Source organism: Artemia sp. Qi Xiang Cuo, chromosome 19 (genome assembly GCF_049724085.1).
Source record: "Artemia sp. Qi Xiang Cuo chromosome 19, ASM4972408v1, whole genome shotgun sequence".
NCBI classification, from domain to species: Eukaryota; Metazoa; Arthropoda; class Branchiopoda; order Anostraca; family Artemiidae; genus Artemia; species Artemia sp. Qi Xiang Cuo.
In genome coordinates this window covers 45,820,140-45,843,878 of record NC_142812.1, presented here as the reverse complement: position 1 = coordinate 45,843,878, position 23,739 = coordinate 45,820,140, and the positions used below count along the sequence as shown (strand labels likewise).

General features: G+C 35.2%; 1 protein-coding gene across 1 annotated transcript in view; it reads right to left on the bottom strand.

The window, feature by feature from the left end:
• Nucleotides 1–23,739, bottom strand: part of Polr2A (RNA polymerase II subunit RpII215) — a 75,367-nt gene that overhangs the window by 15,848 nt on the left and 35,780 nt on the right. The window contains exons 6-17 of the mRNA XM_089105191.1: nucleotides 23,228–23,392; nucleotides 20,719–20,899; nucleotides 18,701–18,833; nucleotides 16,853–16,977; nucleotides 15,038–15,164; nucleotides 14,004–14,328; nucleotides 11,493–11,725; nucleotides 9,965–10,120; nucleotides 8,361–8,586; nucleotides 5,633–6,139; nucleotides 2,694–3,211; nucleotides 224–568 (exon numbers count right to left, since the gene is read on the bottom strand). Of these exons, the coding sequence (XP_088961317.1) occupies nucleotides 224–568; nucleotides 2,694–3,211; nucleotides 5,633–6,139; nucleotides 8,361–8,586; nucleotides 9,965–10,120; nucleotides 11,493–11,725; nucleotides 14,004–14,328; nucleotides 15,038–15,164; nucleotides 16,853–16,977; nucleotides 18,701–18,833; nucleotides 20,719–20,899; nucleotides 23,228–23,392 (3,041 nt within the window). The remainder of the gene's footprint in view (nucleotides 1–223; nucleotides 569–2,693; nucleotides 3,212–5,632; nucleotides 6,140–8,360; nucleotides 8,587–9,964; nucleotides 10,121–11,492; nucleotides 11,726–14,003; nucleotides 14,329–15,037; nucleotides 15,165–16,852; nucleotides 16,978–18,700; nucleotides 18,834–20,718; nucleotides 20,900–23,227; nucleotides 23,393–23,739) is intronic.

Sequence of the window (23,739 nt, the reverse complement as noted above, 5' to 3'; positions counted from 1 at the left end):
TGCCGAATATTGGCCCTGGTAAAGGTATTGAGTTGAGGAGGCCAAATCAAATCTAAACAAAAACACTTACTTCTAAGAGCCTTTTGGCTTGGGGAAAAAATTGAAAAGCCACAGAGGTGCGACTCCAAGACAAATGGTGTCATTTTAAATTTAAAAATTGAATTGAACATCTTACTTGAAGTGAAACTAAAAATAAGAAAGGTTATACAGGAGAAAACCTCACCTGAAGGGTCATGTCTGATAGCATATTTGCTTCAATGCATCTTAAAAACATATCATCTTCCATTTTATCGACCTGCTCGTCCTCCTCACCAAACTTCGATTCATCGGAATTCATTATTCGAATTCGAAGCACCAATTTTTCAGCATTGTCATCGTTGAATATACAATTCAGATCCTCGCCAAATCCGGCTGTGATTTTTTCCGAGATTTGTTCCATAGTTAGCTTTTTATCCGTCATTCTCTTTCGGTCCAATTCAATTCGCAATAACCAGGGAGACATTCGAGAAGTGTCAACGTCCGGCATGTCATAGTAAAGTGTCACAAAATCTTGGTCCTCTGCAATAACCTAAACACGAAGAAAAAAAGGTTAGTAATCATTAAATACCAAAAGCTATTATTTTCTCTTCTTTCTGACTGGAGCCAAACTCGTAGATGTCAACACGAAAAGTTTAAGAGATGAGGTTCCTGATTATTTTTCCCAGGAGTGAAGGAGACTAATTAGGGTTTAAAGAATTTTGGTTTTCTGTCGTAACTTAAGAGAGGCAGGGAAATACGATAATTAATCTAAGAATAACAAAAAGGGCTTATTTGCCTTTCTTCCTAAAAAAAAAAGCCAGGCTCGTAGGTACACGCGACCAAATTTTTAGAAGAAGGGGCTTTCCCTTAAAAAGATGAGTAGTCTGTTAGGCTATTCACAGCCCAGCTTTTCATGTGCATGCAAGTGGACTTGTGCGCGTGATAGTAAGGTACCAAGAGATTTATCAGACAAAACATACGAAGTAGTTGTCATTCCATTATACCTGAGTTAGTTAGGGTCCCATTCACAGTGAGATTTTACTAATACCGAGATTTAGCGAGTGTTAATTTGAGCCACTTGGATTGTTCGTAGAATTTTTTGATTGACTGAAAAATTTTACGAAAATTTGTGATTGGCTTAAATGGCAGGTTAGGTTTGGCTAAATCACGGTATTAACAAAATCCTACTGGGGATGGGGCACCAGGTACTGATCTACTGATCCAAAAATTGTCATTAATTAGATGATACTATAAGAGCTAGCAAGGTGATATCTGCTTAAAAACAAGCGAACTTCCGTCTTCCAAGGAAAGGCTTTATTCTCTGCCCTCGGCGAAATGACTTTATTCTATGATGAAGGCATCCTGGATGTAATAATAAAGGGAAGATGCATAACATTTCGTTAAAATGACTGTTTTTCAACATTTGCACGGTCAACACTACACGTTTTCCACTTCCCTCTTTCAACCCAGGGCAAGGATTCTCAGACCCTGTTTTCCATGAACTTATGATAATTTTACGCAATCAAAATGAAACGGAATTATATCAAAATGGGTAATACTTTTTTAATAAAGAAAGTGGAAAAGGATATATAAATACTAACATAAGCCCGAATTCTTTGGCTCCAATTCAGAAGCCTTTATCGAGGGGAAAACAAGACTAAACAGCTAAAACATACAAGAAAACAGCATAAGAGATAAAACGCTATATAGCGTTACATAAGCGTCTGAACAACACTGTTGTACAGTATTTTTCGTACCTTGTTTTATTTTCTATTAGGTTTTAGTTATTTAGACTTGTTTTCCTTCAATAAAGGCTTCCGGATTTGAAGCCAAAATATTCGAGCCAAAACTTTTATCACCTTTCTTCTTTTCGTTGGCAAAAACTTTGTGATGGAAGGTGAAATAGCCAGGATGTTACTGTAGAAATTTGAAAAACGAAAGATTAACAGTAATTAGTTTTATTTCATTTATTATTATTATTAAAATATCAGAATATTTTCTTAATTTAGAATTAATTAATAAAAAAGGAAGGTGACAGTGTTTAAAACGGAGAACTAATAATTAAAATACCAAAATTACGTGTTGAGCAAGATCAATATAGAACAAAAGAGAAGCTGAGATACAAAAAAGGAGAACTAATAATAACAGAAATCCGAAGAAAAAACCATATCAAAAGTACAATATTTATACGCTCCATATTTTTCCAGAAAAAAAAGAAAATAAACAGAACTAAAAAAAGAAGAGAATCTAAATTTAACATATTAATTTAACAGTGACGTACTGTATTCTTAATATCTGGGTTATAGTAAATAGCCGTATTAGCTGTAACTTTCTTCAGTGTTGTTATGACAATTCGAAGCAATCAAAATGAAACGGAATTATATAAAAATTGATAATACTTTTTTTAATAAAGAAAGTGGAAAAGGATATATAAATATTAACATAAGCCTGAATATTTTGGCTTCAGATCGGGAAGCCTTTATCGAGGGGAAAACAAGAATAAACAGCTAAAACACACAAGAGCATAGCATAGAGATAAAAACACTATACAGCGTTTAAAGAGCACTGTTGTATAGTACTTTCCAGATCTTGTGCTATTTTTCAGATCTTTCTGCAAAAAAGAAAATAAAAAGAAGAAAATCTAAACTTAAAATATTAATTTAACAGTGACTTACCGTATTCTTGATATCTGGGTCATAGTAAATAGCCGTATTAGCTGTAACTTTCTTCAGAGTTGTGTGTTCCAACCGGCACAGTACCTGTTTGGCTTTTTCAGCATCACGCGCTGCAGTTCCAGTCAAAAACACAGTAAGCGAAGGGGCTTTTGGACTCCTAGAAACGTTGATAATTTCCTTTAGACGGGGCACACCAAGAGTTACGTTCTTTGAGGAGACACCAGCGAAATGGAAAGTGTTGAGTGTCATCTGGGTGGCAGGTTCACCAAGGCTTTGTGCAGCGATGGCACCAACCATTTCACCAGGCACGGCCTGTGCCAGTTGAAACCTGGTCTCAATTTCTCCAATAAGCCATTCAAAGGCTTCAGTATTGAGTCGATATTCATCAGCAAGTCGTTTGGTACAAAGGGTCGACCGCACGAGACACTGAAATAGAAGTGTGGCGTTCTCGTTGGCCTGTTTTGAAAGTTTGTCTTCTCCGTTGACAATAACACAATTTTTCAGAAGGTCTCGAACACCTAAAATAAAAAAAAGGAAAATGGGCAAAATAGGTATTAAAAAGAACAAAAACTATTCATTATATCATCACACCCAAAATCAAAGAAATCTTTTACAATTTTCACAAAATTCATAGCGAAAGCAAGAACAATTATAAAGAAAGACTTTAAAGCCCAAGGGTATATTTCACTATTTTCCAGGAATTAGAAAGTAAAGGTGATTTAGAAAAGAAATAAGAAAATTAGAAAGGATTCACAAGTTTTCAAATAACATTAAATAAAATTAGAAGACCGAGGTACGTTCGGCAATTTTCGAAAAGATTTTTTTTTTGTGGTTAATCTGATGAGGAAAGGATGAATAAGAACTGAAAAATTGTTTTGCTACTGCTGTCTTAGCAGAGGAAGGATTATGAATACTAGTGCGTTGATGAAAAAAAGGGTACTGTTTAAGCGGACACAAATTTACAACGTGGTTATAGAATGACGGATTGGTCTAGGCTATAATTTGAGGGCTTTATTTGTGTATAAAGTCTTGCAAACACTTTATATCCCTTTATCCATTTTAGAAAGATTAGAGAGACAGATTAAAATCTCCAAAATTTTCACAAAATCAGAAAGTGAGAAAGACTAGAATAAAGATTATAAAACCAAAGTATATATTCCAAGTTTTCCAAATTTAGCATGAAATTGAATATAATTAGAAAGATTAGACTAGAAAGCGAAAGGTATATGTCACGGAATTGTTTAGAAGAGAAGAAGAAATACTAGAAAAAAAATATTAGAAAACTAACAGATATTATGTTTTAGAGGTAATTACTTGGAGAAAAAAAAAACTGTCATCCTAATCCAGCAATTGAGACAAATGTGCACTTGAACGAGGTTTTGCCCTTACTCATCTATCCAACTACCTAGGACAAAACAGTATAACCGAACCATCAACCAAATAGAAATGTCCAAATCCATGCAAAGTCGTCATCAATAAATGTAAGTCGTTGTAAATTTACAAGCAAAAGCACCTTTAATCTAGTGAAATATTTCCAAGTAGAACCTTCCATTAGGACTCATATTTCACAATTTCTAAAAAATTGAATGTGAACGGTTACAAAAATGAAAGTGCATGCTATGCTAATTTTCAAAAATTGAAAAAATGAGAACGAAATATTATCACACCGAAGCGTTCCACAATTTTCAGAGAATAACAGAGCGTAAAGATTAGTAAGAAAACCAAAAGTGGATTTTATGATCTTCCAAGGTTACAAAGTGAGAATAAAAAGAAACAGAAGAAAGAGGGTGTTTCAAAATGTTTTAAAAATTAGGAAGTGGAACACTGAAAATATAAGGGGAAAATTTTATAATTTACGAAAAGGAAAGAATAGAAGAAATAAAATGTATTTCTCGCAAATTATAAACCAAAGTGTGTTTCATACTATTTTAAAAGTTGAAAACAATAATCAAAAACAAATACTACAGAAGCGCATTTCACGACTTTTCAAAATTACGAACTAAAAGTGAGAAAACAAAGATCAGAAAACGAAAGGGCCATGTTTCTCTGATTCCTGAAAATGAGATGGTTAAACGGAAAAAGACTATAAAAACCAAGAAACATTTGGTGATTTTTGAAAAATTAGAGGTTACAATTTAATGAAACTTATATAATCAGAGAGTGATTTTTTTTCGATTAAATGGAACAGAATTTTCTTTCGATTAAATGGAGCAGAAGTTCAGGAAAGGGTAGCCCCTAAAAAGGGCAGTCTAGCATACCTGCTCAGAAAAGGCTCAAATCAGATTAAAGGAATTATCATTTGAACGATTTGGAATCTTCAGGAGTTCCCTGTGGTACTACCCACTTTGATTGACAAGCTTACAGACAAGAAACATAATATTTTCTTGTCTTTTTAGTCAAATTTCGTAGTAAAAATCACAGATTCTCAATAGCTCTCAACGATGGCTGGTCCCCTGGAACAATTAGCGAATGGGCCCTTTGTCTTTGTGATGATCAGTCGATGCTGATGCCTGAAAAATGATTTTAACGTACCGTGCCCTCTTAACGGCATCCAAAGTTGGTGATGGGCATCCAATTGGTGCTCAATAAATTAGAAGGGTAATCTAAATAACATGATATTACCCAGTAGAGTATCTCCATTGGCGGAGATCATAACAGTTGATATCCAAAACTGACCGACCGAAGTTTCACTTTTTATTTTAGTTGTAATTTTACAAGATCAGTCAAGAATCTGTAAGCCAATGGAAGGAATTTTGGGTAGGGGCTGGAATAATAAACCAAAACAGAACCGACTGGACTTCAAAGTTGCTACGAAAGTAAACACTTATTTAGAGCATGCTGAAATATAAAAACCAATGCACGAACAAGTAGTTCATTAACACAACAAACATAATAGGGATTTGCAAGATTAGAAATAATAGAAGAATTATAGATTTTACCTTGAATAACACGTAAAGGTGATAAATCGGAAGGCATTCTCTTATTAATATGAAACGTCTTCTGTGCATTCCAAATCATTCTCTGGAGGTTACAAGGTAGTACAACTTTATTTTCACCGCTTGGGAAAACTTTCCTCAAGGCTTCCCTGTCCTTAACCAAAGCTTCCCACTCCTTTTCAATCTCTGTAATCACGTCAGAATCTCCAAGAAGACTTTTCGTCACATCTTCTGTAAAAGTTTTTCTCAACTGACGCTCATTGCTTGGATCAAATCGATATTTTGATTCAAAAGCCCGATTGGACAGTTTGATAGTAGGAAGAGATTGAAATTCTACCAATTCTCCGGCCAGGCCATCTTCACCGTATCGAAGCTGAATAACTTGACCAACAGAGTTACGGACAGTTCCGTCGTAGGCAACCATACAGGCTTCCATAGCCTTAATGAGACGACGCTGGATATAGCCTGTTTCAGCAGTTTTGACAGCTGTGTCAATAAGACCTTCACGACCTGTCAGACAAATAGATAAAATTATACCGACGAAACGAAAAGTCACACCTTAACACAAAGGGGGGGGGGGAGGAGCAGTGAGGTTAAAGGGTTTTCCTGGATGTTAAGCACGACAAAGTGGTAAGAGTGATACCAGAACTTAAACAGTATATTTTTCCGTCGTCTACCGTCAACCTTCAGAACTAAATTGGTACAAAAACGAAGAAACATGAAATAAATAAGAAGCAAAACAGCCATAAATAATAATATTTTACGGGAATTTATTTCTCACTTAATCAGATATACTCTTTTCAAATTACTCGTTATTGATAATTTTCCCCATCAAATCCATGTTTTTGACGTGTCCCTATTGAAAGATACCCATTCCAATACCGAGCAGGGCTTCACGATATATTTTTGCTTATACTATTTGGGTTTCTTCCCATAAGAACTATATTATCGAAAATCCCAATCAGAGATCTACTTCGTTCAATTTCGTTCTCAGAAAATTGTAAAAACGAATAAGGAGTGCTGTAGTACTGCAGATTCCAATAAAACGCAACTCCGGGGCACTATCTCTTCATGATAGTAGTGTAATTCAAGTCCATAGAGTAATAAAGCTGAGTTATATGAACTTAGGGCCTGAAGTGTCGATTTTGAATTCAGTAGAGCAAATATTTAATTTAAGTATGTTTTCGGCTGCAATGCCAAAGAAATTTTCTTTCTTTGTGAAGGCCTGTGTGACTTTTCTTGTCAATTTGTCTACCATTTAATCAAAGTAAGACCGAAGTTATTATTTATAATCGCAAAAGAAATGTCCCCGTTCAAGATAAGAAGTTAGGTGATCAGATAGTTTTACCAGCTCCAAGTTTAGTGTACTTGAATTTCCCTACTGGTTGTCATGTGAGATCAACACGCTCTTTATTAACTGATGATTTTTCGAGAAAATTTCGTGATTTTTATATTCCCGGAGATTTCGTGCAACCATTACATTCGCCACAATTCTATGCTTCCCTTGTTATTCCCATGGTTCCCTTGCCTTCCATGCTTGCTCTTTCTCCTTTTTATCCTCTAATGCCTCATATCCCTAGCCTATCTTAGCCTCCTCTTCCTTTTTCTCCTTTTCAGCCTCTATTGGAGGATAAAGAAAACATGCATACTCTGGCCTTGAAATACTGACAATTTAGTTACGCAAAACATATTTTTTACATATGATTAGGCAGATATCCTTCCAAATGCTTTTAAATAAGACTATATGAAGACAAAAGTTTTTACATGAATTAAAAATAATCAGGTGCATATAACTTACACAAAATTTTTCAATTGAAGGAAATATTTGATGTAAGTTTGTTTCATAAAATCACACATATTTAGCTTGAAAAGATTTTTCTTAATTAGATTGAGGTTCTACAAGAATTGTTATTTCTTAATATAAAGGAAAAAAGAAAAAATCAAAATTAATTCAATTGTTGAAAATATTAAGAGGGGACATTAGGGTCATCAAAAAACTTTGCTAGGTCCTCTTATTAAAAAGAAGAAGAAAACGAAATAAACGCATAGAGGTAATGACCAAAGGTATTTTATTAATGCTGATTCCTTTTTATAGCATCCCCTCCCCCTCCGAGAATAATATGCCTAATGAAAAAAGGACGAAAGAAAAGATGAAAAATATATGGGAGAATGATTGAAGAAGAGAGAATGATAAAGGAGAGCGAATGATAGAAGAAGGAGGTTGAAATGATAGAAGGAGAGAGAGACTGAGAGAAGAAAAGAGAATGAAAGAAGGAGAGAGAGGAGAGAAGGAGAGAGAGAGAGAGAAAGAGGGGGAGAGAGAGAGAGAGAGGTTGGAATGAGAGGAGGGAGAGACTGAGAGAAGGAAAGAGAATGATAGAAGGAGAGGAGAGAAGGAGAGAAAGAGAGCGAAAGAGACAGGGGAGAGAAAGAGAGAGGAGAAAGAGAAAGAGAGAGGAGAGAGAGACTGAGAGAAGGAAAGAGAATGATAGAAGGAGAGAGAGGAGAGAGGAGAGAAGGGGAGAGAAGGAGAGAGAAAGAGAGCGAAAGAGACAGGGGAGAGAAAGAGAGAGGAGAAAAAGAGAGGAGAGAGAGAGGAGATAAAAAGGAGAGAGGAAGAAGGAGAGAGAAAGAGAGGAGAGAAAGAGAGGAGAGAAAGAGAGGAGAGAAAGAGATAGCGAGAGGAGAGAATGAGACAAGGGGAGAGAGAAGAGCTGACCAAAATACGTACCACCCATGGCGTGGAAATAAAACTCTGAAGGTGTTAAGCCGGCCAAATAGGAATTCTCGACGAAACCACGAGATTCTGGACCGTAGTCATCTTTGATAAAGTGAGGCAGAGTCCTTTTCCTGAACCCAAACGGGATACGTTTACCTTCTACGTTTTGCTGACCCACGCAGGCAATAACTTGTGAAATATTAATATTGGATCCCTTGGAACCAGACACGACCATAGCCTGAAACAAAATGTTATTAATCATTCACATTTTCCATTTTTAAAACGAATTACATTTGTCAATGTTTGAATTTAGGTTAAAAGTATGCAAAAAAGAATTACGTTAATTAATCACACATTTCCAACTGAAAATTAAATAAATAAAAAGGAGGAAAATAGTTAAAATGAAAAATAAAATTTTGATTATAGAAAACAGAAGAAAACAGAATAAGTTCGATCACACAAAATGAAAACCAAAATAAATGTAAATACCAAAAATCAATAGAATAAATGGTTTACAAATTTTACTCTGCATATTTAGGTCAGAAGTAAAACAGAGTACAAATAATTTTTTTTTTAACTATTATTTATTATGCCGATCATACTGAAATTGAAAAACATGAGATTGAAAATCTAATTCACGAGAAAGAGAAATAAAAACATTTCTAAAGAGAGAAAGGGAGAGAAAGAAAATATTCAACAATACAAGGAAAGATTCTTGTATCATGTTAATAAAGTTCTAAACTCAGCCTTCAATTTTACTTAATCTTGACAATATTTTATCAAAGAGTCAATCATAGTCAATAGAGTCTATTGGTATTATTAGAGATTTTTCCTTGGAAGAGGAGACAACACGAAAATTCTAAATTAGGTCACAATTTTCAGATGGGAAGAACTTGAGCCAGCCTGGGGGGGGGGGGGGTCCTTCCCTTATAAGTATTTGTAAGAGTGGACATAATGCGAGGTAAATGGATTAATTCGAGTCCAGGGATTCACGGGTTCGATTACTGGTGACGCTGGTTATTTGGTTTTGAACGGGGGTCGATGGTGTGACTGTAAGCTCAGCCAGAGTCGACCCAGATCTAAATGGTTATCTGGAGATATCTAGGGGAAAAGAAAGGAAGCACCGGATGATTTACCTCCAACCGCACACTGCACTCCCGGCTGAAGGCATTGGATCGGGAGATCGGTACCTGCACAACGTAGACCATTTATCAGCCTGCGAAAAAGTTTTTTTTTCAATAGATTGCTCTGTTTCGAACCAAAATCGTATGCTTTAAAAGACCGAGCTAGTTTACTTTCTTAGTATTTCTTTTCCTACTTATACTCTTTTAACCTTTTGCTTTGTCTTCCCATCATATTAAATATTGAAGTCGAAACCTTAAAAAAACACAAATATAAAAGCAAACACTCTTACGGATACATAAAAATCAGATTTGCCGAGGCCTGTGAGTGTCTTGGAGTTGAAGAAAGTTTAGAATAAAAGAAAGATTAGATCTTAGAACTAAGATTAGGATATTAAAAGCCCGATTACAGCAGTTGCAGAGAAACTAATTCATGAGAAATAGAAAGTGAATAGAGAAAGAAATTAACTTAAGAAAGAAGATGAAAGTAATTACCTTGAGATTGTTATACTCAGTTAGTGAGTTTTTAGCTGAGCCACCAGTTTTGTCACGAGCGTCATTAAGAATCCTGTTCACTTGATTCTCAAAAGTCTGTCTCAACGTATTACCAGGTGTGGGCTCTAGCTCGTTATTATGAGCCTTGGTGATAACCTATAAAAGGAGTCTCGATTATATGAGCCTTATTGCCAATGGTAGACTTTACTCAAGTTAACTTCTTTTCAAAACCATCAGCAAAAGCTCAATCTAGCTGTTGTGTGAATTAATGAAGGCCTTGAGGCCCCTGGGGTCTCAACCCTATAATTTTATTTTGTTGCCGTTGATACTTGACAATGGGACAGTGGTTATTCTCTGTAATCAGAGAAAGAAGGGACATCCTTTCAGTTTTGGCCGAAGTATAAAACCAATTGCTTTTATTTTCTGATGCTTGTCTGCCAATAAGATGGCAGACTTGATTTCAGGCTACAGGTTGGCATAATCTAAATCTTTTGATGGGTAATATATTTAGTCAAAATTTTTTAGATGTTTCAGAGCTATTTAACGGGCATTTGCTCAGGCTCAGATTCAGGGTTGCAAACTGTTTGGTCCATGAATATGTCCCCTGAGCATCCAAAAATGTGTCATTTTTAGCCAAATTTTATCATAGGCAGCGCAATAGCGCTGCCGGAGTAAAGAATGATGTTGGCACAATGTATTATTTATTTTTTATTTTTTTTGGTTTGTTTGTCTAGACCAGGGCACTTCGTATCGAAGGAGTTTTCGCAGAAACTTCGAAAAGGCCTCATTCGATTGGAATTTGAAAGGGCTAGTGCCCGTTATAATAGTCAAAAGTGATTGGAGGAAAACTAACCCCACGCCCACTATTTCCCCAAATACATCCAATCAAGCTTTTCAGAAGAAAAAAAAAAACAGGCAGACAAAAAGACATTTATTTTACCTATAAAAATAGCCTCGATTACATGAGCTTCATTGCCAATGAAGGACTTTTATTTTAAAACCCATCAACAGAAGCTCAATCTAGGTGTTTTGAGTATAAATGAAGACGAGCATTTACAACATTTATGACACTCTTGTTTGTCTGGGACTACCTTATTATGCTTCAACTCGAGATTCGAAATCAATGCTAATTTTGAATATTCAAGAAAAAAAATTTGAAAGGTATTTGGATCTATATGGCTAAGTCCTACCTATCAGTGAGTTATTTAGTTTCCTTTCTAACGCAGTACCCCACTCACATGTTCGATATGTTCTTTTTAACGCATTAGCCCTCTCGCATGTTCTTTTTTTAGATATTAACATATTAAATTTAGTACCAGAATGTTAGTTTCAAAATTTAAAATGAAAGAGCCGTTGGAATTAGCTAAGATTAGGAAATATAGCCTTTACTGTAAGTCTGAAAATGTTATCTCTGTGCAAAACCCTTGCCCTTTCTCAAGGCCGTATCCAGGGGGAGGGGATTAAGGGGTAAATTTCCATTTACAAGGGCAGACAGGTCTTCCTTAATAAGGGGAAAAAAAATGCTCACGTCTATCACGTCTTCTTTAGCTTTTTTGATGGTTGTTTGAATACTGTTGTATGTCTGTGGATCAGCAATAGTATCTCCAATACCAATTGAGTGACCTTCATAGAGAAGCCAATTGTTAATCACCGTTTGAATATTGCCATAAAACTTGCCACAAATGTCATGACCCAACTCCAAGAAAATAATGTGCAGTATGGAACCAGCAGATGCACCTAGGGTTTTCTTACACAAAATTCCTGTAATGAAAAGCGTTTTTGTGCATAAGCATTTATGAAGTGTTATGCTCCAACCAATAACGGAATAACGGTAAACAACTGAATAAAAGCAAAAAAACGGACTAAAACGCAATACTTTTATCGCAATACATTAATTGCTTTTCAAGTTTATATTTTTCCCTTGAAGCCAGTTTTTTTTTCTATCTTTAAATCCAGTTTTATGGGTCAATGTTTTATCCGTCTTTGTGTATAAAACTCAATAAAAGTACATGACGTTTTATGTCATGTACATGACATTTTATATCAAAAGTACATTTTATAAAAGTACGCCTGACATTTTATTTCAAAACCCATTACTGATGGCACTCTTTATCGAAGACAAACTTGGCGGCGACAACGGAAACGGCAAACACTCCTTCAAAAAAATGACTGCCATATTCTGCAGCATCAGAAGAGAAGCTAGCTGATTCTTCAAAACCCATTGGTACAGTATTACTGAACCCAATACAAAAACACTCTCAGTATAAGGTTCAGAAATCTGATAAAACTTCGGTTTTAGCAGATGCCGTTGCTTTGACTTGCAGCAGTAGCTGCTAATTCTAAACAGTAAAAAAACATATTCAGCTTTCAGATGTATTACGCTATAAAGCCCAAATGCTGAACAAATAGTCGTTCACTTTTTCAAAAAAAAAATAATAAAAAAAATGACTAATACATCTTCTTAAGTCAAAAAGATGGAAAAAACTTTGAGCCATAAAACCGGATCTAGAGATAGAAGAAACAGGCTTCAAGGGAAAAATATAAACTTGAAATGCAATTAATGGACTAATGCAATGGGAATTAGGATGGAGGGGGGGTGAACTTATTTTAAATATTTATGCTTAAATCTCACTCCTTTGTATGCTTAATTTTTGCATTTTCCTTGATTTTAAATATTATTTCCTCGTTAAAATATCGTTGATTTCCTTTATTTTAAGGCGAAAACTCTGCAGCTGACTGGACGCCAAATCTCATTTTGATTCATACATGTGTACAAGGTTGAGTGGTGGGATAATTTTTTTCTTAAACTTGATCTAAATTACCCCCCCCCCCCCCCCAACCAAGCAAAACAGGCGTAAGAGCCTTTTTTGTATTTTTCAATCCCCCAAAAGTTATTTCCATTTTAAATCTATTAGTTTCCAGGCACGTTACGTAAGTGTTCTAAGATCTGATTTACACGGAAACAAAGAGTTACTGCAACTAATGGAATTTTAAACAACTATTGGATCTTTCGGCGGACAAGGGGTTCAGATATACCAAAAGGGAGGAGGTATTAAAACCTTTTTTTGAATTTCTTGATTTTAATACATAATCCAAATTAGAAATACTGCCCTGGAGTAATATTACACAAGTCCAAATTTTACGCATCTTCGAGCTACTTGAGATCCACTCACCAATAAACACACTTCCTCGCAATCACCTGGTATTGAATCTTCTATTCTTACCAAAGAGGAGTAGACTACTGTCCTATACATCCACGTTAGAAGTGTGCCATCAATACCATTAGTTTATTTTTGGACAGGTTTTCGTAGACCAATCAAAGCATATCTTAATCACATGCCAGAAAGGGAAGCCAAATGACCTTGCCTTTAAAATTTAAGTAATTTATTGTCTTTTAAAGCAATAAATTGGATTATATGCATAAAATACATGTAATTTCCCACATTGATTTGCATGTCAGATTTTGGACCAGGAAAAAATACCAAAAATCTAGTTGGTTCTTCTGCATGAGATTTTGAAGGAGCAAAAATCTAGAATAATTACTAAAGAAGAACGACTATTTCCTTCGAATAGATTATGTTTAGTCGCTTCAACAGCTATAAGCTAACATGAGCACGTAAAAAAAGAAGTAGCTAGTATATAGCAGGAGTTGCTAATTTTCAAACTATCAGAATGAGGAGATGGGGTTAGTGGCAGCATCTGGTCCGCATGAATAAAAGACGCCTCCCACATTGTGCTGGACTCCAGCCGGTCTTCGAAGGACGGGGTGAGAAAGCGCAGGATACTAGGTCGGTCCCTCGAGAGAGAGGCAGTCTTAAAACTACCCTGAACGAGCTTTGGTTCCTGACACGAGAGCGGCTAGCGGCCTAGGGAAGACCTTAGCTTAAGTAAGTGAAAGTTCTTTTTCTTGAGGCAAGTCTACTGGCAATTTGAGTAGACAATAGTTGGAATGAAGACATTTTAGTGTTTGAGCTCCAGCCAATTTAATCCTTCCTCTTACCCTCTTGTAGAGTATTTAGAAAATATTAAAATCAATTACCCATAATCAGTTCACCATGTTCCACCATAACCTTGGTATCACCAGGAGAAATCCACTTATAAGGACCATCATCTTCATCATCCGGATGGGTTGAGTGAGTTTTCATCATATTGACCTTACCAGGGATAATGAGTGTAAACAACTGTTTGCCTGTCCACAAGGGTTTAGGTTTCAATATTGCAGGCTGAGGCAACTTTCCATCCCAGGTTGGCAAATACATAAGAAGGGTCATCATTTGTTCTTTCTCCAGAAATACGTCACGCTTCGTCATTTTTCGAACAGCACAGAGCGTGTCCTGCACAATACCCATTACAGGACGATTGGCCTACAAAAATAAAACAAAAAATATAAAAACCAATTAAAAGACAGAAACAGGAAATGCAAAGCAAAGCGGCTTTGCATTCACCCAAGTGCCTAAGAATCAAACAGACATTAGATAACACTATATTTAGCAATCCCTATGTGTCTTTTCTTGGGCGGAACATGGGGGGGGGGTGCAACTTCCCCGGTAGCCGTGGCTGGGGGTGGGGTACGACTGAGGGTTTTCCACTTTGATCAAATTTTTCATGTTGATTCGACCTTTTTACTTACATTTGAGTCGGGGAGGGGCGGGGAGCTGTAAAGTGTTTCTCCGGTCACCACCAACCCTAGGAACGGCTCTGCATACAGCTCTTTATCAATAAAAATCTCAACTTTTTACTGATTTATGAGTTTTAGAAAGAACTTAGAAAAGTGTTTTAAACAGGGCTTAAGTACATATTATTCACGTACTTAATATTTGAGAAAAAACAACAGAAGTACTTGACACTGAGTAATGAAGCACAAATATGCACTACTTGTAACTACACAGATCACAGGTAATAGAGCAAAATAATTGGTCCTAAAACAACGTGTAAAAATGCTAAGTCTTTCTTACCCTTAACGTAATGAAAGTTAGGCACAACACCTTCGTTTGGGTATGATAAAACAAACCAAAAAAAAATTACCACTTTATCTTATTTAGACTAAAAATGTTCGAATAACATAAATCTAACCTGGGGTGTAATAATCTGCCGAGGGGTGATATGGATATTTTCCAATTCCGCCCTGGTTTCCAAGGATTGGGCAACGTGAAGATTCATCTCGTCACCATCAAAGTCAGCATTATAGGGAGTCGTACAACTAAATTAAAATATCAATATTTAATGCTCGCATATCTTGTATAAAATAAGATTGTAAAAGGAATCGAAGCAAAGGAAGCAACAGAAGGGAGAAATCTTCCAAAATTTTAAGTACCAGGGACACCAAATTATTTTTTTGCCCTCCGCCCCCCCATACCCACCTTAAGTCTGCATACCTGAAAACTTCAATTATCTAAGAATGTCTGCTGATTGTTTCAAAAGTATGGTTTTTACGACGGTACAGCTTTTTCTTCAGTATTGCCACATTGAACCGTGATATGATTTTCAGACTAATTCGCTAAATTTGACAACGCTTTTCATCCATAAAAACTCAAACATCAGTTCCAAAGACAAATAGACCTTCAAGAGAAAGCTACGATTTCTTATGCTGCTTGGTGTAATACGCTTTTAGCTCATTTTTCGCTGATTTTTCACTCACGTATCTTTCTTCTTTTTCTTCTTTTAATTAGTACACGCTACTCTCGATAGCTGTATAACCACATGCAAAATTTTTTTTTTCATCAAAAACTGGATTCCAAATTGTTTCCTAGTTTTTTAATATGGTTGTGCTGGATTCCATATAACCAATGTCGAAAATCCAGATTCCACTTTTACTGTCCTCGGTACTTTATAAAAGGCCAATAACGATCAAAAGTAGCATAAAAATTATAAATAAAATAACAGATATAAATTCTTATTTACAAATAAAATACAACTTTTGATAAATTCATAAAAGATCATTTTATATTATTCACCCTATTTTTCTTTGCTATTAAGACTGATAATCTCTCTTTCAAGTGATTGGATAGTAAGATCAAAGCTTTTTTCTTATTAAGTTGAATTTTAAAATTGTAGTCTGCAGAACAATTAGAAATTGTGTTAGAGCCAATGAAAAGAATTAATCAAGAAAAAAGTCCCGAAACATATTCTAATTGCCCGTAGCGTGTATACATTATAGCATATATATTTCTTTAAAATGATAAATCCGACGTTTTAATTTGTATATTTGCGGCCATCCGTGGGCTGAATTGCTACGACAGTAATGGACTGTCAAGTCAATATATAACTGTTTATTTCTAACCTATAATTTTTTTCCTATTTATTACTGATTTAATTTATGATTTATCCATTAGAGCATTGTAAATAGCAATCTTTCAAAAATTAGTAATCTAGATGGTAAATGAAAGACGACCCCATTTTAATGGTCAAACTCAATATTGGAATATTCCATCCTGAACAGGATCTTTTTTAATTCAAAAGTTGAATTGGAAGGAATTGGCAGATGTCAAATAAAAATAGAATTATTTGACCGGCGTCAGATGTAGACATATTTATTTATTCATTTTTATTGGTAGCACCCCTCTACTTGATGGGAGCATAGAGAGGGGGGGGGTACTTTGAAATTCTATTAGCATCAACAAGCATCTAGGCAAAGATCATATTATAATTATTTCTCTTTTTTTATTTTTTAATCATTGATTAGAACTATCAAGACAAAAAGCTATCCTTAAAATAGAGCAGGTGCCAACACAATTGGATTTTAAAACACACATCTGGGTCATTTATATGTAATGAGATACCTACATGACTTATTTTTATTCAGAATAAAATTAAAGTGAAAATTTCCATTATTAAAATTAGAAGAACCAAAGAATAGTAAAATTTCAAGGACTGGAAAAAAAGAAATACCTTAAATTCATACGAAAGGTTGACCAGGGTAGTACTCGCACCCTGTGGCCCATCATAGACATTTTATGAAGTGTTGGTTGACGGTTAAAAATGACCAAATCCCCATCTCTAATGTGGCGCTCAACCTGAAAGATTATAAAAAAATACGATATAGCCTACTTACATTTGGAATAAGCAAAATTGCCAGATATGTAATTTCTCAGGCCCAATTGGTTCCACTGGAACCAACCAGGCGGCCAAATTTACTGCATAGGCGTTCAAACCCTTAGAGAGCAAGGATGGTCTTTCATCATAGAAGGAGGTTGGGTAAGTCGCAACCATAGAGCTAAATAACTGGATGCTGAAGCTAGTTGGTTTATTTTTAGAAATATTTGAATGGACACATTTAAGCATCACACTTTGTTCACTTCTTTCTTCTCCAATGTTTTAATTAAACTGCAAGTCTTTAAATACGTACCCGTCTCTCAATTAAATTCCAATTTGTTTTCACAGGGCCTTGAGACCATATTACCAGTTTGTCTTACCTTACCGTCAATAATACAAAAATAAATCAATATGGCATCTGAAAATGAGGCAATTACTGAAAATGGGACCAATTAACAGTAAGATAGATACCAGTTTATCACAAGATCTCCTGAATTTCCTTTTTTTATATATCAAGACTGAAAATCAGGTCTCACAATCTACAGACGAATATCAATATTCTGATTATTTTCCACTCCAAGCAAATCTTGGTCATTCGAAACAAGCAAAATTTGCGTCATTTTTATTTTAGAACTGAAAAAAAATTCTGAGGCTCAGATTGCAAACCTTGAGCGGGATTACATTGAAAAAAAAACAATTAACCTTAAAACAAAATTAGCTGCATTAAAAGCTAAAACGAATATAAATTATCCTGTATGTGGGAGGGGTCACCACTATTCCAAGCTCCCCTCCCCCTATTTATTACACTAAAGTTTTACGAGTGAAAAGTGAAAACCTTGCCTGAGTGCACTTGTAAGCGCCTTATTTTCCAATTGATGTCGAAACTTTTGAGCTTGGAAGATCATTATTGGTGAAGTGTCTAAACTGCAGACATCTCTCGTCCTCAGTTATAAAGATTATGAACAACGGCCGAAAAGATAATTTGGCCAGCAATTTCAATTGAATTAAGAATTTCTGGCGTTAATTCTAATTCCTCTTCCTGTCAATACAGCAAAGAATCATCCATTTTATGGGATTTGATTTTCTTCTGGGACTCGTTGTGATTCTCACTATTGCTTCTCATCTTACCGCAGATTAAATTTACAATTCGATGTGATCTTCCCTGTCGCTTTTACCCTAGCCGCAGATGTCTCCTAGCCATAGATCTTCCTTCCTTTGTATCCTTTATACACGCTAAAATAACACGTTCCTTATTCCATCGTAATTTCCGAAATATCTATGTTACGCAATAGCCTAAATTTCGTATTTTTCTTTAGTTTTAAGTCACATTTTCGTTTGTAATTCAATGCGATGTTTGCCGTTTCTTGTTCCATGCCCTTTTCTTCATCTGTTCAGTCTTTTGGCATCTTGTGCAATTTTGCGTGCGTCATAAATGCCATAAACGATACGACCACTCCTGGGGGGATAATGATATAATTTATGCTAGAGGGGGGGGGGGCCATGGGTTTTTCCATTTTTTTATTGGAGATACAAGAAAAAGTATTTTTCGAAATTTTGGGAGGGGCATTTGAGTTTTCGTAATTCACTCTAATCCAGTAGACATCAATTTTAGGAACAGTATTCAAATCTTCCAAGATATATAATCTAATAAGAAATACTAAATAAAGCAAATTAAAATGAAGACATGAAAATTTTTTACTTTACCTTATAACCAAACTGTAAATGAAGGTCTGTAGTCTTTGGATGAAATCTAAGATCTATTCGATCTCCATTATCCCGAATAATATACTTTGCTCCAGGATACTGGGAATTTCCTCGTTGAACTAATTCTGTCAGCCTGAAATTAATTTGTTAATTAATTCAAATCTAATACCACAGCCATAGTGCAAACTAATCAAAATAAATAGCTATTCCAAATACACAATTATTATTCAAAAAACTCCAAGAATTATCAATTATTTTTAAAGCGAACTTAACAGTAAAAGTGACCAACACATGAGGGCAGGGAAGCTTGGCCGAACAGAAGTAATTAAGTTTCATCACAGCAAAAATATATTTTCTAATAGTCAAATAGTTTCAAGGAGTAAAGAAGCTCAACTTTTTTTTTACTGGACCATAATTCTGCCCCATTTTCAGGGCGATTTTTAGCATTGACGGAAGTTTTATCTGTTCTGAAAAGATCTAAAAAACTGCACATTAGCTTACAATGAATTTGTGTCAAATTTACGTCTAAACCTACCAAAATTCCGTCTACTTTTTAATACTAGGTTTAATTTTTAATTAAGTTCAATTTAATCTCAATAATTCAATTTCTAATTATAATTATTTTTCAAGTAACAGTGTAATAGTCTAACTTTTTTATAGTCTTGTTTAAGCAAGTTAGAAACGACATAAATTTTTTGCCAAATTAAATACTTCGGATGGTCTAATACTCCCAGATTTGCGTCAACTATGAGGTGCGTTTTTTGTCTAAGTAAGTAAGTATGACGGCACTAGACCCTTAAGGCCCAAACCGGCGGTGCTGATCTTCGTTCCGTTGCCCTTCAGTCAGGAAGTGCAATGGGACGTTGAGGGCCAGCCATTCTGTGCTTTCGCACACCCTTCCTGCTTACCTTCCCCACATTTCTCCAGGTACCCATTTTTTTTAGCTGGGTTGACTTTTTTTGTATAGTCTTGGTTAAGCAGCTTTTGTACTCATTCTTTAAGTTCGGGGAAAAGGGTGTTAGGGGTAGACAAAACCGAGAACAAGAGATTCATTATGTGAACTACATAAGGCATAGCACCTTTTTTCAAATGATTTACTTAACTACAGTTTAGGAACAGGCAGATTCTTTCTACAGAAATCAAGGCCGTACCCAGGAGAGGGGTTAGCGGGGTTTGAAACCCCCCCCCCCCACAATTTTTTTCTGACTAGAAAAACGTAACAAAAATGAATTAAGCAAGATTTTGATGCGTTTTTGTAGGCATTTTACTAAGATCTCCCCCCCAAAAAAAAAAAAAATGAACATATATCCTGGATACGGCCGTGACAGGTATGCATGCAAGAGTTCTTTCGTTGTAGTCCTTTTCAACTTTTTCTTAATTCTATACTCCTGCATCTATCAATCTTTTTAATGTCTGCAGAAAATAATTAAACATTGTTTTATTTTTTAATATATTGTTATATCAAGGGAGCTCCATGTGAGCAGCGAAAAACTCTAGTTGTAGATTGAAAGCCTATATATCTAAAAAAAAAATACATTAGGACCAGCATAAAATATCAAAATAAATGTCAATATAATGACAAAAATTATTGAAACGCATTTCGAAAGCTTTTAAATACATTAAAAAACTAAAAAAAAGAAACCCAGGAAAAAAAAAACCTTGTCTATTGACGCACTTTGAATGTTAGAAGAATTCAAATAAATTTAGAAGAGAAATACCGAAAAAGGTAGAAAGAAAAAAAGGATTAAAGGGGTAAAAGAAGCAATAAATATAAACAAACAAGAAAATGGTGAAAAAAATGAACAATTAATAAAAAAAAATGAAACATACTAACAATTAACAATTTATATCAACTTACTTCCAACAAAAGAATACAACAATTGGGAAGAAAAAAGAACTGGGATTAAAAGTGTAACAAGTAGCAATAAACAAAGTCAAACAGAAAAGAATAAAAATGAAATAAATCAATAGCAAAAATAAAGACACATAGAAACAGCAAACTAATTATATAAGCTTACTTGGCATGATTCAAGGGAGTGACCATCTCGGGAAATGTCAGGTTTTGTGCTATCGACCTAGGTACACCAACTTGATCAATTCTCAAATTCGGATCCGGAGTAATGACAGTACGCGCCGAAAAGTCAACACGCTTGCCCATAAGATTACCACGAATTCTTCCTTCTTTACCCTTCAAACGGGCTATAAAATTCAAAATAAATCACCTTCATTTTCTTCCTAGCTTAAATAATATTAAAACAATACAGTTAATACAAACTATAATCTATAATCTGTTGCTAAACATGGCACGTAAAGGACATTTTGGGAAGCTGCTTTTTTCTGAGTAAGCTAAAATAATTCAGACTTTAAAATAAAAGTAAAAATGGGAACAACGAATAAATACAAAAAAAGCATTTTCAAAATGACAGCAAAAAAAATATAGTTACATGTACAAATATTGTACGGGAAAAAATCTCAGTCTTTATCAATAAATAAAATCACTATTTGCCTTAAACAGCTAAAATGGACAAGAAGAAAAAAGACGATATAACGCTATGAAAACAGAAAATAAGAAAAAGCTAGTGTTTACATTTTCTTTTACAAGCGTAGGAGAGTAGAAGCTTCTTTTGGTATTCACACAATCTCGAACTTGTTAGCAGAATGGAAATCTTGATAAAAAAATAAAACTAGCCTAAAAGTAGATACCAGAAAAAATAAAGAGACGAAAAAACGCAAAGAAAGAAAGAAAAATAAACGAAAAACAAATTGGTTTATATTTTCACTTTTAAACATCTTTCGTAAATACAAGCATAGACAAAGTTGAACAAAGTATAGATACAGGGGGAGCAAAGTAGAAGCTTCTTACGTACTAATACAACCTGAACTTGTTAGCAGCATGGAAAATTTAATAAAAGTAAAACCAGACTAAACAGCTAAACATACAAGTAAAATAAAGAGATTTAAAAACACAATAACTTTCGAAAGTAAAAAACGGTGAAGAAAATGTTTTAGAGCTGCAACATTGATATAGCGCTACAATAGAGATGGGGGCCCTTACATATATGTCGCATCATGAAAATTTGAGGCGATGGGGGTATAAGATTTGCTTTTCTGTTGAGAGCAAAGATCTTTAACTAGTAGACACCAAATTACGCTATATAAAGCTGTCTCCTTTAAATACGAGCATATAGATAGTGAAATAAATTTTAAAGAAATAGGAGAACACGTTAGAAACCTCTTTAGTATTCATACAATCAGAGCCAAAAATCAAGCCATGAAGTATACAGCAATAAAAAATAAGAGAGGAGACTAAGGTAAGCTTTCATATTTAATATCACTGAATTCCGAACAAAACATTAAACTTAAGTCATCTAATTGCAGAAAAATATTAATGGAAATACGTAGCACCATAACTCCCTCCGAATATGAAGGGGAGAAGGGGTCCCAAAATCTCTCAATGTTCATCGTATTCTTATATAAATCACCCCTGCTTTGTTCTAAGAAAATTCTTTTCTCCAGTTATGCGTGCATGACTGCATAATAACAAATAAAGCAGTATTCTAAATACATTGGGTAAGCTTAATATATATTAGCAAACCGTTTCATCAACCAAATAAAGATAGCAAGTTTTTCTATATGAAAGTGAAGAGAGACATTAAAACTTAAAAGGAAGAGAGGTTAGGCAGAACAGCGCTCTATTAAATTGTCTTAAACAATTCTTCTCATTCCAATTTAACAGCCCTTGCCTTTGAGCAGTCCTTCTTAAAAATTAGGACAAAAACTCTAACTTTAGGGTAAACAGCGGGGAGTTGAGGAGGGGGCAGTCCTGCTCAGACAAGGAACAATCTCTGTTCAATTAAAGTTTTAATGCCGCTCTTTACTTTGAGATGAAAAACCTAGGTTCTATTATTTAGTTTCTGTTCGTTCGATTTTTGAACTTACCATTAAAAGTCGATTCCTTTAATGTATATATTGTTATCAATACTCCTTTTTAAAGAATTTTTATTGCTCTTTGCATGATTCGCTTCTTATTTACAGTTCAAAACCGCAAACAGTCCCTGGCGGCACTCATGAGGACCCCTCCCCCATTGCCGCCTCTCCACATTTTGTGCTACCAAGCATATGAACGTGATCTTTTATATTACAGAATGCTTTTCTGCAAAAAGAGTGATTAAGAATAAATAATGTAAAAGTAAATAAGTAATAACGGCACTAGACCCTTAAGGTCCAAACCGGCGGTGCTGATCTCCGTTTGGTGGCCCTTCAGCTAGGAAGTGCAAAGGGGGCTGGGAGCAGCCATCCTGTGCTTTCGCACACCCTTCCTGCTTACGTTCTCCAGATTTCTCAAGGTACCATTTAGAGCTGGGTCGACTCTGGCTAAGCTTACAGTCACACCACTGACCCGCGTCCCAAACCCAAATAACTGGCCACGCCGGGGATCGAACCCGTGCTTCTTGGACAAAGAATTCTCAACCGAGCGCACGTCCACTTATTAAGAATAAATAAAAGGTTTTGAATAAATTCCCCTACATTTTATGGATTTGATGGGCCTTCCGGATTTTTGCATGGCTCGTTGCAAACCTGGCATGTCATTATCAACCATAGTTGCCACGTGAAACTGCAACATTCGAATATTCTCGTGAATAATATGAGCAGCAGCACCAGACTCTTCATTTCTAATCAGTTCGTTGTTGCCTGAAAAGAGAAAGAAATAAAAGTCTTCCTTTTAAACATGTGGTCCACCATTTTTACCAATGAATTGACTGTCACAGAACAGATATTACCCCCTATACAAAATGAAAGGAATAAAAAGCGCTGAGTAGTGAGATTATTTGTAATTTCATCTACCCATAATGGTCAGTTTGACACCACATCTATGTTAAGCATTATAGTGAAACATATTGTTGTGATGTATTGATCTCTCTATTTTGTCTACTAATATAAATGACAGTTTTCATATGTTAATTTTACGTTCGCAAATTTGTAAGTTAAATATCACATTCAATTAAGTTAAGTTTCACGGTCAATGTTGAACATTCCAT